The 16,614-nt window shown below is 33.3% G+C and overlaps 2 protein-coding genes and 1 long non-coding RNA gene across 3 annotated transcripts; 2 read left to right on the top strand and 1 right to left on the bottom strand.

The window, feature by feature from the left end:
- Positions 1-3,738: 3,738 nt before the first annotated feature.
- On the top strand, positions 3,739-6,703 carry LOC116404619. The gene is made up of 2 exons (XR_004217583.1): positions 3,739-4,241; positions 6,331-6,703. It is a non-coding gene; the product is annotated as an uncharacterized LOC116404619 (long non-coding RNA).
- A 540-nt stretch (positions 6,704-7,243) lies between these two features.
- On the top strand, positions 7,244-8,564 carry LOC101222764 (ethylene-responsive transcription factor RAP2-3). Its single transcript, XM_004153027.3, has 2 exons — positions 7,244-7,429; positions 7,721-8,564. Exons 1-2 carry the CDS (start codon positions 7,249-7,251, stop codon positions 8,290-8,292), a joined length of 753 nt encoding a protein of 250 aa, XP_004153075.3. The 5' UTR covers positions 7,244-7,248; the 3' UTR covers positions 8,293-8,564.
- Positions 8,565-11,301: 2,737 nt separating this feature from the next.
- On the bottom strand, positions 11,302-12,247 carry LOC105435841. Its single transcript, XM_011658984.2, has one exon. The coding sequence runs from the start codon at positions 12,097-12,099 to the stop codon at positions 11,497-11,499; it is 603 nt and encodes a 200-aa protein (XP_011657286.1). The 5' UTR covers positions 12,100-12,247; the 3' UTR covers positions 11,302-11,496.
- Positions 12,248-16,614: the final 4,367 nt, after the last annotated feature.

Genomic DNA, 16,614 nt, shown 5'->3' with positions numbered 1-16,614 from the left:
TGGCTCTGAAATTGAGAGGAGGATCCTCGGCATGGTGGGACCAATTGAAGATAAATAGACATAGATTCGACAAACCACTCATACAATCATGGCTCACGGCTATAGAGGACATAAAGCATGACGAGAGATTCATCACCACTACAAAATGAAAATTAACCTCCCAACCTATAATGGTAAACGGGATATCGAATCTTTCTTGGATTGAATAAAAAACACCGAGAACTTGTGGCTCTAAAATTGAGAAGAGGAGCCTCGGCATGGTGGGACCAAGTGGAGATGAATAGACAGAGATAGGGCAAACCACCCATACAATCATGGCTCACGGCTATAGAGGACATAAAGCATGACGAGAGATTCATCACGACTACAAAATGAAAATTGACCTCCCAACCTATAATGGTAAACGGGATATAGAATCTTTCTTGGATTGGATAAAAAACACCGAGAACTTGTGGCTCTAAAATTGGGAGGAGGAGCCTTAACATGGTGGGACCAATTGGAGATAAATAGACAGAGATTCGGCAAACCACCCATACAATCATGGCTCATGGCTATAGAGGACATTATAAGTGATAGTGGAAGCAGTGAGAACTTTTTAGCAATAAAGATTGTGACCATTCTCTGCCTAAAAACAGACCCTCACCCTGATCCTTACAAAATAGGATGGGTGAAGAAAGGAGGAGAGACCACAATCAATGAAATTTGCACCGTGCCCCTAGATTAGAGAACTTGTTTGCAGATTTCCTCACCTAAAGAAGGACTTGCAAGGATTGCCACCAATTCGTGACATCCAACACCAAATTGATCTTACCCCAGGAGCCTCGCTACCTAATTTACATGACCACATTGAAGACTTGTTGAAAAAGGGTCACATGAAGCCTAGCCTAAGCCCTTGTGTTGTGCCAACACTGCTCACACCTAAGGCCGGAAGTTGAAGTATGTGTGTAGACAGCAGGGCTATCAACCGAATCACTGTAAAATACCGATTTCCTATTACTCGAATTGGAGACTTACTAGATCAACTAGGTAAAGCTACCATCTTCTCAAAAGTTGACTTAAGAAGCGGTTATCACCAAATAAGAATCAGGCCCGGAGACGAGTGGAAGACAACCTTCAAAACTAATGAAGGGTTATTTGAATGGTTGGTGATGGCCTTTGGCTTATCCAATGCACCGAGCACCTTCATGAGGTTGATGAACCAGTGCTCGTTTCTAAACCAGTTCATAGTGGTTTACTTTGATGACATCCTCTTGTACAACAATAGTACTGAAGACCACATTCAGCACTTAAGAAAATTGTTCCAAGTCCTGGCCGAAACTGAACTGTACATTAATCCAAAGAAACGTACATTCCTCACCAAGGAAATTGTCTTTCTCGGCTTCGTAATCAAAGAAGGAAAAGTAGGTATGGAACCAAAGAAGACAGAAGCCATAAAGTCTTGGCCAATACCAACCTCCATCAAGGAGGTACAAGCCTTCCTTGGCTTGGCATCCTTTTACAGAAGATTCATCAGAAACTTCAGCTCAATAGTGGCCCCCTTAACCGACTGCCTAAAGAAAGGGAACTATAAGTGGAACGAAGAGCAACAGCAGAGCTTTGAAGAGATAAAAAGAAGACTAACTTCCAGCCCTATTCTACAGTTGTCGAACTTCGCATCACCCTTTGAAGTAGCTGTTGATGCTTGCGGAACCGGAATTGGAGCCGAGTTATCACAGCAAGGCCACCCTATTGAATACTTCAGTAAGAAGTTGAGCACAACAAGACAGTCCTGGAGCACTTACGAACAAGAGCTTTATGCCCTTGTCCGAGCACTCAAACAGTAGGAACATTACCTCCTATGCAGGGAATTTGTACTCCTAACGAACCGCTTCTCTTTGAAAGATCTCTAGTCACAAAAGAATATTACTCGGATGCACGCACGATGGATCTCCTTCCTACAAAGGTTCGACTTTGTCATTAGGCACCAAAATGGTAAGGAGAACAAGGTGGCAGATGCACTATCCAGGAAGAGCTCCTTACTCACTATTCTATCCATGGAGATCGAGGCATTCAAACACTTACCTAACCTATATGGGGAAGACGTTGACTTCGCCATGACATGGACCAAATGCAGCCACTACACCAAGGCGGAAGACTTCCATATAATGGAAGGATATCTATTCAAAGGAGATCAGTTGTGTATCCCACACACATCACTTCTAGAAGCACTACTAAAAGAGGCTCATTCAGGAGGATTGGCTGGACACTTCGGGCAGGATAAAACTTTTGAAATAATCTTTAAGAGATACTACTGGCCTTAATTAAGAAGATACTGTAACAACTTTATTAAAAGGTGCCCTATCTGCCAAAGAGCTAAAGGTTCAAGTATAAACGCAGGCCCTGTACTCACCATTACCTACCCCAATTTCCATTTGAGAAGATCTATCAATTGATTTCGGGCTCTGATTACCAAAAACTCAAAGGCAGTATGACTGAGTCATGGTTGTAGTCGACAGATTCAGTAAAATGGCACACTTTGTGGCTTGTAAGAAGTCAAATGATGCCACCTACATAGCTAATTTATTCTGTCGAGAGATAGTTCGGCTGCACGGAGTACCAAAGACCATTGTTTCTAATCGGGATGTCAAGTTCCTAAGCCATTTCTGGAAGACATTATGGAGCAAATTTGACACAACCTTGAATGAAATATAGCACAACATCACACCCTCAAACAGATGGCCAAACAGAAGTTACAAATAGAACTGTCGACAACTTAATATGCTGTCTTAGTGGATCCAAACCAAAACAGTGGGACTTAGCTCTTGCACAGTCAGAATTCGCCTTCAACAATATGAAGAATAGATCAACCGGCAAATGTCCATTTGAGGTCGTATACACAAAACAGCCAAGACTAACAACCTTTGACCTAGCATCACTCCCCACAACTATTGACACTAGCTCAGAAGCAGAAAAGATGGTAGAAAAGATTCAGAATTTACACGAAGAAGTCCATAACCACCTAAAAGAATCAACTCAGTCCTACAAAAAGGCAGCAGACAAAAAGAGAAGACAAGCTACCTTTACTGAGGGAGACTTAGTAATGATTCACCTCAGAAAAATTCGATTTCCAACTGGAACACAAACTGAAAGACAGACAATTAGGACCATTTCGTGTCCTAGAAAAGATTTGAGATAACGCTTACAGAATTGAACTACCACCAGACTTGCACATTCATCCTATTTTTAACGTGGCAGACCTGAAACAGTACTATGCCCCAGATGATTTCTGCCTTGTCAACTAAGTCACTCGGGTCGAGTTCCATGCTAGGGGGTGGAATGATGTAATATAGAATGCCATGGCTAAACAGCTGTAGTTAGTTAGTAAAACAGTTTAAATAATTAAACTGTTTAGCTGTTAAGACTGCAATTAAAACTGTTTCATAAAAACAGTTATTTCAACTACTTGTAACTACTTACAATCCTCAATATATACTCCATCTCTTAGCCACTATTGGTGGAGAATTCATTGTGAAAAACTAAGTCCAACTTGAATTACATCAGTTTATTAAAGTCTGTTGATTTGCTGGATGAACTAAAACATATACATCTTTTCTAAAAAGGATAAAAAAAACTTGCATAAGTTTTCATTTTCACAACTCTATGATTTGTGATCAATGCAGCAAGGAGCAGCTGGCAAACAAATTTCTTTATGCCATAAATGCGGATGCTGGTTTTGATCTAAGCTAATGGTAAGTCGTACCCTGCTCAATATTCCTTCTATTCTCCACTTCATCCTTCGCCTTGGCCATAATTTCCAATCATACATGGAATTTACTTTGGTTGATTATTTTTTTCTTTCTTTTGGATAAGGATATCCTGGTCTTGCCCTTATCATGGAAGATTCTTGTATATCTTTCATCCCATACTTTGGTTGAATTTTGGAACATTAATGTATCGCCTGACATTCATAAATACACTGTCATAATTTTAAATCTGCTGTCTTCCTACATTATGCATGTTTTTCTGTTATTGAAGATGCTGCCCGGTTGTGCTAAAAGTTCTCAGTCACATTCTAAATTTTTCTTTAGTTCTCAAGCAGTCATGTTAAAAGATCTCAATCACATTAAGTGATTTTTGACAGGATGTTGTTGTTTTACCCTTCTTCTTGTTGATATACCTTTCGTAACATCCTTTCATCCCTAATCTCATCCTCGACCACAACCACTGCTTTGACCACGATCGTCTCTCCGAAGATTTGTGAGGTATGTTCTTGGATTGGTTTGACATTCTACTTTTCTCCCATTCTCAATAAATACTAATCACCGCTTCATCTCTAATCTCATCCTCGGCCATGCCCTGATTTTGTCTAATTTTGTTTTCTGTTATTTTGTGAAATTCTTATTTTTCTTGTGATCTTTACATGTAGAGATAGGAAGAAATATCATGCTCCAAATACTAGTCCTTATGTTTCAATTGGCGTTAGATTTATTTATGTGTCCCAAGAAAATCGATCACATTGCACGATACCTTGAGCTCCTTCGGTAAAATCTGAATCAAAAGTGCCTCCACTACTCATTGTAAACATTGATCAGTCGATTAAGGATCCTCTAGAATCTGATCTTAATACCGCTTTCAGACAAGGGAGGATTTAATTACTGAGAAACAAGTCTCTTTATTTCCCTCACAAGCTCGACAATGTGAAGTTCCAGATCGCTTGAAGTCAATTGTTGAGCAATGTGGAACTACTTTGGTTTGAGTATAGAATAACTTGATCTTGGTTTTTCAGCCAATTATCTTTTAGGTTTGTTTTAGTGGATCACATGAGGTTCGACGAATGCTTTTATTATTTTGGCCCTCTAAAGTTCTTATGAAATATTCTGGTTCTAGTCACTCACTCAAGATCGAAGGATGACTTGGGAGGGATATTTTTTTCAACAAAGCTGCATTGTTGTTAGCTCTCCCTTGGTGTTTCCTTCCATCTAGTTTGAAGTTTTTAGTCTGCAATTTTCAGCTGATTTTGGGCTTCTTGTTGAAAGGTTTTAAGTTCGCTTTGTTCTCAGTTTTCTATTGTTTTCTCAGGATTTTGATTGTTTTGTTCAATTTGTCTGTACTTTTGTTTTGGTCATTCTTTTCGCTCTTAGTATAATTCTCCTATAGTTTGAGCATTAGTCTCTTTTTTACTTACATCTTTAATAAAAAGGGTTGTCTCTGTTTCAAAAAAAATATATGAACAATTATTTTTCAGAAAAAGGCGCCTGATTAATATGTTTGTCAAATTTCTAGAAGAGGGATATAAGGACTAATTTTTTATAGCAAAAGTTAATCATAGATTAACAGTTGGGGAGTAATTTTAAGAAAATAAAATAACCTCTCTGAATTCTATACCTCTACATTGTGAAAATTGAGGCTAAATGACGGGGTTCTGACCAAGTATACATTTATATTAAGTTTCTTCTCTCAAAGCTTATAAAATACATGCCAATTGACATAAAAATGAAGAAAACTTAATGATAAAAAGACTTGGTGGGTTGGGTCCAAAAGTTTTCTTACCCCAACCCATGAACCCTAGATAGTTTTATGTCGCAAGTTGGTAAAGATGGAGTTACTGTACAAAATAATTCCTTTGAGGTAGTTTGGGTTTGATTATCACTCACATTGAGGAATGCAACCGTACATGGCTGATCCAAATTGCCACATCAGCTAAAAGTACTACCTTTAGGAACTAGTTCGAAGTTTCATTCTTTCATAATAAGAATCATAACTTTTCATGAATATGTGAAAAGTTACATTGTAATTCCAACCTTCGAAGGACCAAGTATTTAAACAACAACAACTCTCCCAGCATATTTTCGAAGAGATTTTTGGAATTGGTTTCAGAACAAGCTTATCTTTTATTTTTGATTGAATACAACAAATATATTTATGTTTATATGCTGAGGAAGCAAGGCTATTCAAGGTAGCTTCTCATCTAAGATATATTGATGTCTATCCAATGAGAGGAGTTTGGCATCCTAAGAATCCCGGGAAGACTTTAGTCTTTGCTCATTGGGATTTCTAAATGGAAAAGCTCAGAGTATTTCTTCAATTTATTTTTTGTTACCTGTATATAAGTTAGAAAGGACCATTCCTAGAGTAATAAATTAGAGCTTCTTTAGTAGGAAAGAAAAAGATTAATAAACTCTATAGGTTGTTGATGAAATATTAAATGATATTAAAATGAGTGATTTCTATTGCCTTCTTTGAATCTGTAGAACCACTTTTCATTTCACATGGGAGGACTATTTGTTATATTCTTTATATTAGAATATTGAATTAATTAGAAAGTTGACTTTGATTTTCTTTTCCATTCAGACAGTTCCATTAGGTTATGGGCACTAAGTGGTGAAACATTGATGGAGATGGTTGGTGACACTTCCATTGTGTATTCAGTGGATTCACATGCTTCCGAAGTCATTGTTAGTGGGAGTGAAGATTGTTCGGCAAAGATATGGAAAGGTTAATACTTCAATCTATAGGAGTTCGTCAGTTTTTGTTATTCCTTTCTTCTTCTTCTAGCGTGGAGTTATAGACCACTATATCGTCCAGATAGACCACCACAAACTTGTTAAGGTATTCATGGAAGACCTGGTTCATTAGCGTACAGAACGTTGCAGGCGCATTGATAAGTTCACATATTTTACCTTTTAAATTTGTCAGTGAAGATCGACAAGTTTTACGTAGTCTTTTAAAAATATGTGAGGAAAAAAAGACAGATAAGTTTACGTATTCGTTTATTTATTCTATGAAGTTTGATTTGGTAGGTATGTTGTGAATTTGTAAAAGTAAAACAAAAAAAACAAAAAAACATAAAAAACACTATTTGAACCTATAAAAAGAGAGGAAAAATAAAAGAGATAGTTGCAAATTTAACAATTAAATTTAAAATAATTAACTATATAGCAACTTTTTTAAAAATTTATAAATAAAGCAAAATTTGTCAAATTCTATGGATGATAGACTCTATTATTGATAGACCATGTTATAAAAATTGGTCTATCACCGATAAATCATATGAGTCTATCAGTCATACAAATCTATCAACGATAGCCGTACTATATTTGCAATTTTTTTAAAACTTGCTATATCTTTAATTATTATTTCTCTCATCATTACCGTTACTGAAAATAAAGTGTGATTATGTGTAGTGGACCTGGTAGTAAGCCCAATAAGCAGGCACCATTGTAGGGCCCAAAATGAAGGCCCATTAAGATCGTCTATAAATAACATTGTATGAAGTGGTTTCCAAAACCTCTTTATTATGTTGGAGGAATTATATTAGAGAGAAAAATGTGCGGTGGTGCCATTATCTCTGATTTTATAGAGAAAAAGCGAACTTGTAAGCTTAACAATGAATCTCTTTGGTCCCATATCGACCCTTTCTCCGATCTCCTCGGCCTCAATTATTCCTCTGGTACGTTCATGTTCTTCCCATTCTCCATTTTTATAATTGTTTTCATTTCGTTTGATTCCTAAAAGTTCTCTCTATATTATATTATTCTACGTATTTGCAAGGAAGGAATAACGATGAAGATCGATTTGTTTATATTTTATTCAATTAACTTTAAAAGTAATACAATTCTTAGTCTCGCTACTTCTATTTATTTATTGCTTCTAGTTTAGCTATAGTCTTTTAAAATAAAATATTAGAGAAGGGAATGAAAATTTCAATGGTCATGGGTATTGAAGTGTGACTGATTTGTAGTGAAAACTGAGACGCCTAAGAAAAGAAACCGATCTACGGCGGCGGAGGCGGTGGCGGTGGAGAAGACTCGAAAAGCTCGGAAGAATATATACAGAGGAATCCGGCAACGGCCGTGGGGAAAATGGGCGGCGGAGATTCGGGACCCACGAAAAGGAGTTCGAGTTTGGCTCGGCACTTTCAACACCGCGGAGGAAGCGGCCAGAGCATACGATGAAGCTGCCAAGCGGATCCGAGGAGAAAAGGCGAAGCTCAACTTTGCTCCAGCGCCGCCGTCGCTCGCGGCTCAGCGTCAAACTCCGGTAAAAATGCAGTGCGTCGTCCCCGAGTTTACTCCGAGTGGCTTGAACACCACCGGTTCGCCTCCGTGTACACGTGCGGATAGTTCGTGTGACAGCGAGGAGTTGTACTACGGCGAGGAGTTGGCGAGTTTGAGATCGTTCTTGGGTCTGGATAGCGAGGAGCAACAAGCGAGTGAACTCGGTGGAAATGGGGAGTTCGAACGAGTTGATTTGGATGTTTGGATGATGGACGACATGTCGTTGAATGAGCAGAAGTTCAGTCAGATGGTATGAACGTAACGTAAAGTGTTCTGTTCGACATGTTGGTTATTGGTGTGTGTAATATTTTAAAATGGTTTTTTTGTTTGAGCTTTGAAGTGTTTTGGCGTAGCCCTTTGTAGATATTATTATGGAGATTGAATAAATGCTTTGCATCTTGCGATATGATTATGATGTGTTTTTGTAATCCTTTTGGAACGACATGTCGGTTCTTGTATCAGTTCAATCTGCTTACTTTGTAGTTTTATCAAATATTTTATTTCAACTCCCAATGCTTTCTATGTTTTACTCTTTTTTGTTGCTCTTCTCTTATCTCACACACAACTATATAATATTTATTACTTTGCTCTCATTTGAATGTATATTTTGGGGTTCTTTGGATCAAATAACACTAAAAACATACAACCCTTCCTTAACTTTTAGTTGATATGCAAACTGGACTTCCATATAACATTGGTTTTCTTCTATTTATAAACGAGTAAAAAATGCTAAGGCATAATAATTGAAGACTTTCTAACATGTAGTTTTGTCTTTAAGAATGCACTTAAAAATTTTATATGAAAGAAGATAAGTGTTATTATATATCTACCATACCAATCTCTTCTCTCCTTAATCAATACATGAGACCATTTATAAGAACTTCAAAATATATAATGATCGAAATTGGTTAAAATTAGAAGAAGTAAGATGAAAGGTATCTAAGATACAAACCTTTCAATTTAGGTATGGGGAAAAGGAGGAAGAGGTGCATGAACCAAACGTGAAAATGGTCCAACTAAAATCCAAAATGGGACCTAAAATCAAAATGACGGTTTAAATTGAAAGAAAATCAACAAAGTAATAAATTCTCAAAATTTTATCTCTTCTTCTTTTAGGGTTTGATTGATTTAAAATTCAAAATGGCTTTGACATCTTCATCATTGCCATGTCCTTTCAAATTTACCTAATTATTTTCTTTTCTCTTTCCAATTACTAATTACCTCACCAACCAAATATATTAGCAATATAAGGTGTTTTTCAAAATTGGTAAACTTAGGTAAATGTCCCCATTTTGTAATTGAATTTTGAAAAGTGTTGCAATATTTAGCATTAAATCATTTTTCATTTTAACATTTCACATAAAAAAAACATTCTTCTTCTTTTTTTCTTCAATCTATATGTGCAAACATATTTATCTCAAATCTCATTCTTTGTCGTGGAGATTAAAAAATGAACTAGTAAATTAGAGGATCGTAGTCATTCACTGTGTTGCACGTAAAATTTTGGATGATCGAGTCTTTATTATTTTATAATATTTCATATCCTTAAGTGGTTTATATTTGTGATTTCATTCGTTTCTGATAAATTATACCTTATAAAAGATGATGAACACTAAAATTTCATTCAACCTGTATAAATGTAAAGCCATTATAATCATCCAAAGAAGCTTATTTTTCTCAAAAGAAATCCAACTAAATCAAAAGAAAACTTAAAAAATTAGAATATTATAAAAATGCATTAAAGACAAGTGGTGGATACTATTCCTCGGACGACAAGGCGAAAGGGAAAATCTAATGAAATTATTTATCCAAAGTGTTGCCCAATTCGTTCTATTAAAAGAATTGCAAGAAATTCTAAGTGAATCCCCACCATGATTTTCCATTGCCACATTGGTAATTTCAATGAATATCCATCAAATCTATTGATCAAATTTAAACTATATAATATGAAATTTTGTTAGAAAAAGATAAACTATGTATGTGAAAATTGTGCGTATTTTAGCCTCTTTTTAGATTTTAGTTTTATGGCAATGTAATATAAAATGAACATCCAATAGGTAGGACATTGTACCATGAATCACATTGTTAATACTTGAATACATATTTGGTTCTCAAACATACTTGTGTTTTATGAGTCTTTGACCAATTCTATTTTTTTTTTGTACAAACTTGTTCTTTAAAATGATTTCGTGTAAAATTGAAATTTGTACATGATATATCACTAAACTTTCCATTCTCATTCCAATAAATTCATAAATTTGTATTTTAGGTATAAAATAGATGCTATAAAAAGAGTATAATGAGGATATTTCCCACAAGGACATAAAAAAAACTGGGTATTTTGAGAAAATTAGAATTTAGAACACAAAAGCTTTCAAATAAGTGTAGGATTGAAAATAAAGTCCAAATCTTATCCTCATTTATCTATACAGTATAGTGTTGATAGGGACTGAAAAGACCACACAACTCTCTATAGTATAATCACACATCAATTCCTATACATCAGATATTTTATTTTCATTATTTGGTAAGAAAAAATGAATGAAGCATAAACAACAACCAACCAAATTTCGCGGATATAAACATAATATAAACAAACAGTGATCATACTACGAACAAACGCAGCAGACAGACAAAAAGAAGATCCTCAAGTTGCTTAATGGGTAGAAAGTTTGGCGAATCACATTATTGAGTCAAATCATTGTAACAAAGATTTTGACAACCCAAACACAGAAGACATAATTGATGAAACTTCTAGCACTACAATAATGTAAAATATTATTTCATAAAAGAAAACACTTTTATCTTTAAAATCTCTAAAAAAGTTAATGTACGTTTAGAAAATGTATCCATTTGTGTCAAGTAATGTCACTAAATCGCCACAAACTGTAAAACTATAATGACCAATAAAAGTTAGGGGACTAAAGTATTTACTCCCTTGTAAGAAGCCTATGATCATAAAATAAAATAATGTATGATGAAAAGATTGAAATAATAAAGGTTGTAACAACCCAATTACAGGAGGTTAAATTCAAGCAGTAAAAGCATATGGCCAGTTGACACCAATAAGAAATGATGATAATAATAACAATATGACAAATACAAAATGATGAAACCAAGAACTTTCTATGGAAGTCAAAACCAATGGATGGAAAAACAAGCAAAAGATTTCCGCCCACAGATTTCTCAAAAATATTTGAGACAGAAACAAACAGGCAAATATTTTTATCCATTATAAGAATGATAAACATGAACACCAGCCACAGAGAGTTAACTACTAAGGAATGTTATTATCAGATTGATAAGGCACAGATTTCAATATGTAATTCCCAACCAATTTATAAAACAATGTTAATTATTTACAAAATATATACATACCAATTTTCAAATTGAATTCAAGAGATTTATACCCAGATTTCCATTCTAAAAGATGATCATTGAGAAAGAGAATTTGTACTAATCAACAAACGGAGATCAATCTCATGGCCAATTTCCCTCTTTCGGAATTCCCAATTGCTTCAGCTGCAAATCTAACAACCTTCTTGAACGCAAAATGAACACAATTTGATAACGCAATCCAACAAACCACCTCGTAAACGAAATAATACGCTGGATTTGAAGAGGAAGAAGAAGACGATGATTCATCCCAATCATTTCCTCCAAATCTATCGAAATTCCAACCTCTACCACCGCCGCTGCCGCCGCCATCTCCACCAATCGGTCCATCAAAATCGCCGCCACCAAATCCATCGTCCTCGCGTCCCTCTGAATCATCGCTATACAATCTACGTTTCGTTCGACGCTTTCTACGGAGAAATGTCCGAGATGCCGATCGGTAGGAAACCGATTTAACAGGGGGCGGAGCAATGGTTGCGACGGGGAAAAGTGCGGCAGATAATCGAAGAGCTGCGGCGGTGGAAGACGGTGGGATCTGGTCAGTGATTGAATCGGTGACGGAGATACAGTAATTGGAGACGAAATCAAGGCGATTGAGGAGTTTTGCGAAGCCGATGCTATTGTTGGCAACCATTGAAAGGGTTCCGGCAACCAGAGAGGAATCCATTGGAATGGAAGGATTTGGAATTGGGATTTCGTAGTAGGAGAGAACTAGGGATTTAAGAAATTTGGGGGAATCGAAGAAAAATCAATGAGGAAAACGAGTTGGCGGGCGAGTCACTCCACGAGTCTGGAATCCGAAAACCCCGCGTGTTCATAATGCGAGGCTTAGACCAATTCGCTCACGGCAATAGTCCGACGTCTCAACGTAGTGGGCCGGTTTGGGCCGTATTTGGGCCTTGAATACTTGGTACTTTCTGGGCTAATGCTTCAGTCCATTTAACCAAAACATTTTTTTTTCTTAAAAAAATAATAAAAAAAAGTCATGGCAATATATGCTTAGTTAGATACTAAGTGTATGTTATAATTTGAATAATTTAAAAATGTTGTTATATGATTCGTTATTCTTCTAAAAGTGTTATTCAATGGTATAGTGTAGGTTAAGGGCACCATAAATCAAGTCCAAACAACCAAGCTGTTTTTGGGGATCTAATTTTCTTTTTAAAATATAATTTTGCATTTAAAGTGTTATATTTACAATCTTTTAACCTAAAAGATATCTTCGAATTTGAAAATTCAACGGTCTTAATACTATTTTGATTACTTTAAACTTTGATTCGTTTTGGTTCCTATACTTTCAACATATTCATTTTCATTCCTTACTTTCAACTTTAGTTCATTTTGGTTTTTATACTTTCAAAAAGTGAATGTGTCAAATCTCTTGATTTTTATTTTTAAAGGAACATAGTCGTCACTTTTGAAAAGTACTTCGAGGACCAAAATTGAACATTTTAAAAGTATATAGATCAAATTGAATCATAATTGCAAATACAACTATCAAAATGAATATTTTAAAAGTATGACAAAAATGAATTAAACTTAAAAGTAACATAGTAGTATTTAAGTGATTGATTTTATATTAATATCAGTTGAATATTTGAAGGGATGCCGTTTTAGTACGTAACACGAAAAGAAAGAAACCTTTGTTCTCAAGTCAGTTATCCTTCGTGACAATGCTCAATCCATCATTTTAGTAATGTTGATTTTTGAATTAAGAACTCAACCAAAACATATTTATGATTTATCAAATGCATATTATCTTAAAAGTATATATAAAAGCATAATTTAGATTTCTTACCAACAAACAGATATTTACAATTTTAGCTATGTTACATGCTAATGCATTCACATGGTCATCCAGCGAGAAGGACGAACTGAACAAGTAGAGAAAGAATTTCAAAGTTGTTTGGAAAGTGAATAAAAGTAGGTAACTGCCTTCAAAGTATCCTTGTGATGTATATACATTCACATGGTCCTCTTTTACTTATTAAAATAATCAACTTATCATCTTTGTGATGCATATTCATGTTAAATAAATATTACACTTCTTTCAAGTGGGGTTGAATGAAAAATTTTGGTCAAAGTGAATTCTACCATGGTATCTCAAGAAAAACCGAGCTCATTGAAAAAATTATAATTTAAATCAATTTGAGTAATTAAAATTTCACAAAGTCAATCCAATTGAAGCTCGTAATAGAAGAATGAATTGAAGATATTTGATCCAAGTCCAATCTCATCACGTAACTGGAATCAAGTCCACCTAAAACTCATGAAAATCTTTTAATACGAGTCTAACCATTTTATTTTGGAGGATGGGAGGAAGAATGAAGAACGAAGTGCTGAAACTTTTGTTCTTAGTTATCTTGAGATTAGACAAATTGAAAGCTTAGAATATTGGAGCTTTCTTTAATTCCATAAGACTAAAGCGTTCATGATCTTCTCAAATTTTGAAAACATGTTCAAAGCTCTTGAGATAAGGATCACAGGATCAAAAAGTTCTTGATATGAAGAATATAACTTTGGTGAAGTTGTAAGATTGATCCAAGACAATCAACATATTAAAGGTTAGTCTACAAGTGAAATACCAATCTTCTAAAAAGATCGATAAGTCTAAAGATCAATCATGGATGGAAATCAACGAACTTTAAGAATTTTTTATTTTAAAAGAGAGAGAATCAAGTAGATTAAATTTGATAGATTGAAATTAATACAAAATTTTTAAAAAATATAATTTTATTTAAACTAATCTAAATTAACTTATACTATACTGTTTTTTTTTTTTTTTTTTTTCCAAACGTAGAGGTTTGATTCATCAATTGAAAAACAATAACAATAATTATCCAACTTTCCTTCTAACTATTTTAACTCATCAATTACATGGATCAGCCCTTGTATTCATTGGCAGGTTCATACAATGATACAAGACTTGACCCATTTTTTTCAAAATCAAATCTTAACCTTCTTTGCATCAGTAAATAAATAAATAAATAAATAAATATAATATAATATATATATATATATATATATATATATATAATTTCAATCCCTAATAATAATAATAATAATGTGTTGAAAATAATAAAAATAAGAATAATAAGTGGTGTTAATGTGGTAAGAGTATAAATAAACAATGAGTTTGAGTTGGATTCAAGATAATTGGATAATAATATAAAATAAAATGTATTTGAAATTAAAATCCGGCTTAGGTAACTTAGGGTATGTGTTGGCGTCGTTTTTTAATGCCAACTTCCACGTGTCTGCATGGCCAAAGTGTACGCCAATGCAGCCCAGCAAGCTACAATAACTCCAAACTTGTTTTTATTTTTCTTTAAACCCTAAATTAAAAATTATATCCATATCAAATTACACATTTAATAAAACCTTTTAACTTTAGTATACAAATCAATTAATTTGGATTTATTTTAAAGCATTTTCTCTATAAACAAAAATTATATATTTTGTGAAATCTACGTCTGAAAAAGTCATAAACTGAAGAGTCAAAATTGATTTGCTCCTATTAAATTGATTTAAACTGTACGCTTCACACGATGATGAAACCTAGAGGAAGATGTAAATTTATGTCATTACAAAAGTTTATACTATAAAATTGATTTACAATCGTAGTCTTAATTGATACGGTTCAAAATTTACGAATATAGAAAGATATTTATTATATTTTTAAGTATTATTTATTTTATATTTCCTTTTAACCTTCTAATATAAATTTGAATTTTTATAATACTTATATCGAGTTTATTTAAGAAAACTTACTTCAAATGACAAAAACATTTAGAAAAAAATAGCTAATGACACATATTTTTGCATATTGTAAATATGACAAAATTAATACATAAAACAGTTATCAAAAAATAATTATATAACTATCACTCGATGATCATAAAGTTATTGATTTTAAATTTGATACTTTTACGATTTAAAAAATAAAATTAGGTAAATTTTATTATCATAATATTTTTAGTATTTCTGCCAGTACTATCATAAAGTAAAACCAAAAGGTCGAAAACAATAAATATAACTTTTAGAATAAGTATAACATAATATATAAATAATAAAATCAATAAATTAAAAAAATAATAAATTTCTTTTCAAAATTCTCCACAAACGATATATTTCTTTTCCAAAAACTATCAAATATTATTATTTATAAACAATTTGTCACACATGTATCATTACATGAAAAAAAAAAAGTTAAAAATAGAAGAATAACAAATAGGGGAGATTAAACATAACAATAAACATCTATACTAATAATATTTATTAAAAAATATAGTTATTCATGATTGTAAAAGAACTAATATTTACTAAATTTGAGATGTTTTGAAATAATTAGAGTTATAAAGTTAGAAAAAACGGAATTAAAAGTAATACAATGGGAGGAATATATGGTCAAAATGATTGATTGATTATAATGTTATATTGTCTTAGTATTCCTAACATTTAAAAATAGGAAAATTGTAGACAGGTGTTGAAGAAGAAGACTCTTCTCGATGGCTTGAAGTCGTTACTCGTTAGTGAGTGGAAGGGCACACGCGGCACTTTCACAATAAATAGTTATTACCTTTCTTTTATTTTATGGTTAAATATTATACTAAATATCCTAAATTTTTTATTTTATATAAAATTATCTCCAAACTTAAACTTTTAAAAAATATACTTAAACTCTTAAACTTCAAAAATGAGTTCAGAAACATACAAGTTTATTAAAACAACGAGGTCCAACTTTTTTTCGTAACAAGGTAATAACTCTTTCTACTCATATAATCATGGTGTGGAAGGTTTCTTTTATTTGATTGATTTATTTATTTTAACTTGGGCATATTTTCTAAATTAAATTTTAACAATTTTTTTAATACTAACTTCAACAGTATTTTTTAACCTTTTAAGAAAAGTATGAGTATTTTTGCAACTTTTAAAAGTCGGTAATTTCAACCTAGAGTGTAAATTTCAAGAACATTTTCTTTTTAATTCAACCTAAATTTATTTATTAAAAATTTGAATATTTTAAGTTTTGTATATGATTCAACAAACTGAGGTGTTAGGTCAAATACATCACCATGAAACGGAAGTTGATCTTAAATTGAGAGGATTTTCTATAAGAACAATGTTTTATTGGTAGTATAATGATTAAAAGCCTCGTAAAAATATCGAGCAAATTTTTTAA

Source organism: Cucumis sativus, chromosome 6 (genome assembly GCF_000004075.3).
Source record: "Cucumis sativus cultivar 9930 chromosome 6, Cucumber_9930_V3, whole genome shotgun sequence".
NCBI classification, from domain to species: Eukaryota; Viridiplantae; Streptophyta; class Magnoliopsida; order Cucurbitales; family Cucurbitaceae; genus Cucumis; species Cucumis sativus.
This window is presented reverse-complemented; position numbering and strand designations above follow the sequence as displayed.

Bases quoted from the DNA above. Each gene is read 5' to 3' on its own strand.
- LOC105435841 (XM_011658984.2), bottom strand. From the start codon at position 12,099: ATGGATTCCTCTCTGGTTGCCGGAACCCTTTCAATGGTTGCCAACAAT.
- LOC101222764 (XM_004153027.3), top strand. From the start codon at position 7,249: ATGAAGTGGTTTCCAAAACCTCTTTATTATGTTGGAGGAATTATATTA. The intron at 7,430-7,720 runs GTACGTTCATGT...ACTGATTTGTAG, and splicing joins CGGCCTCAATTATTCCTCTG to TGAAAACTGAGACGCCTAAG.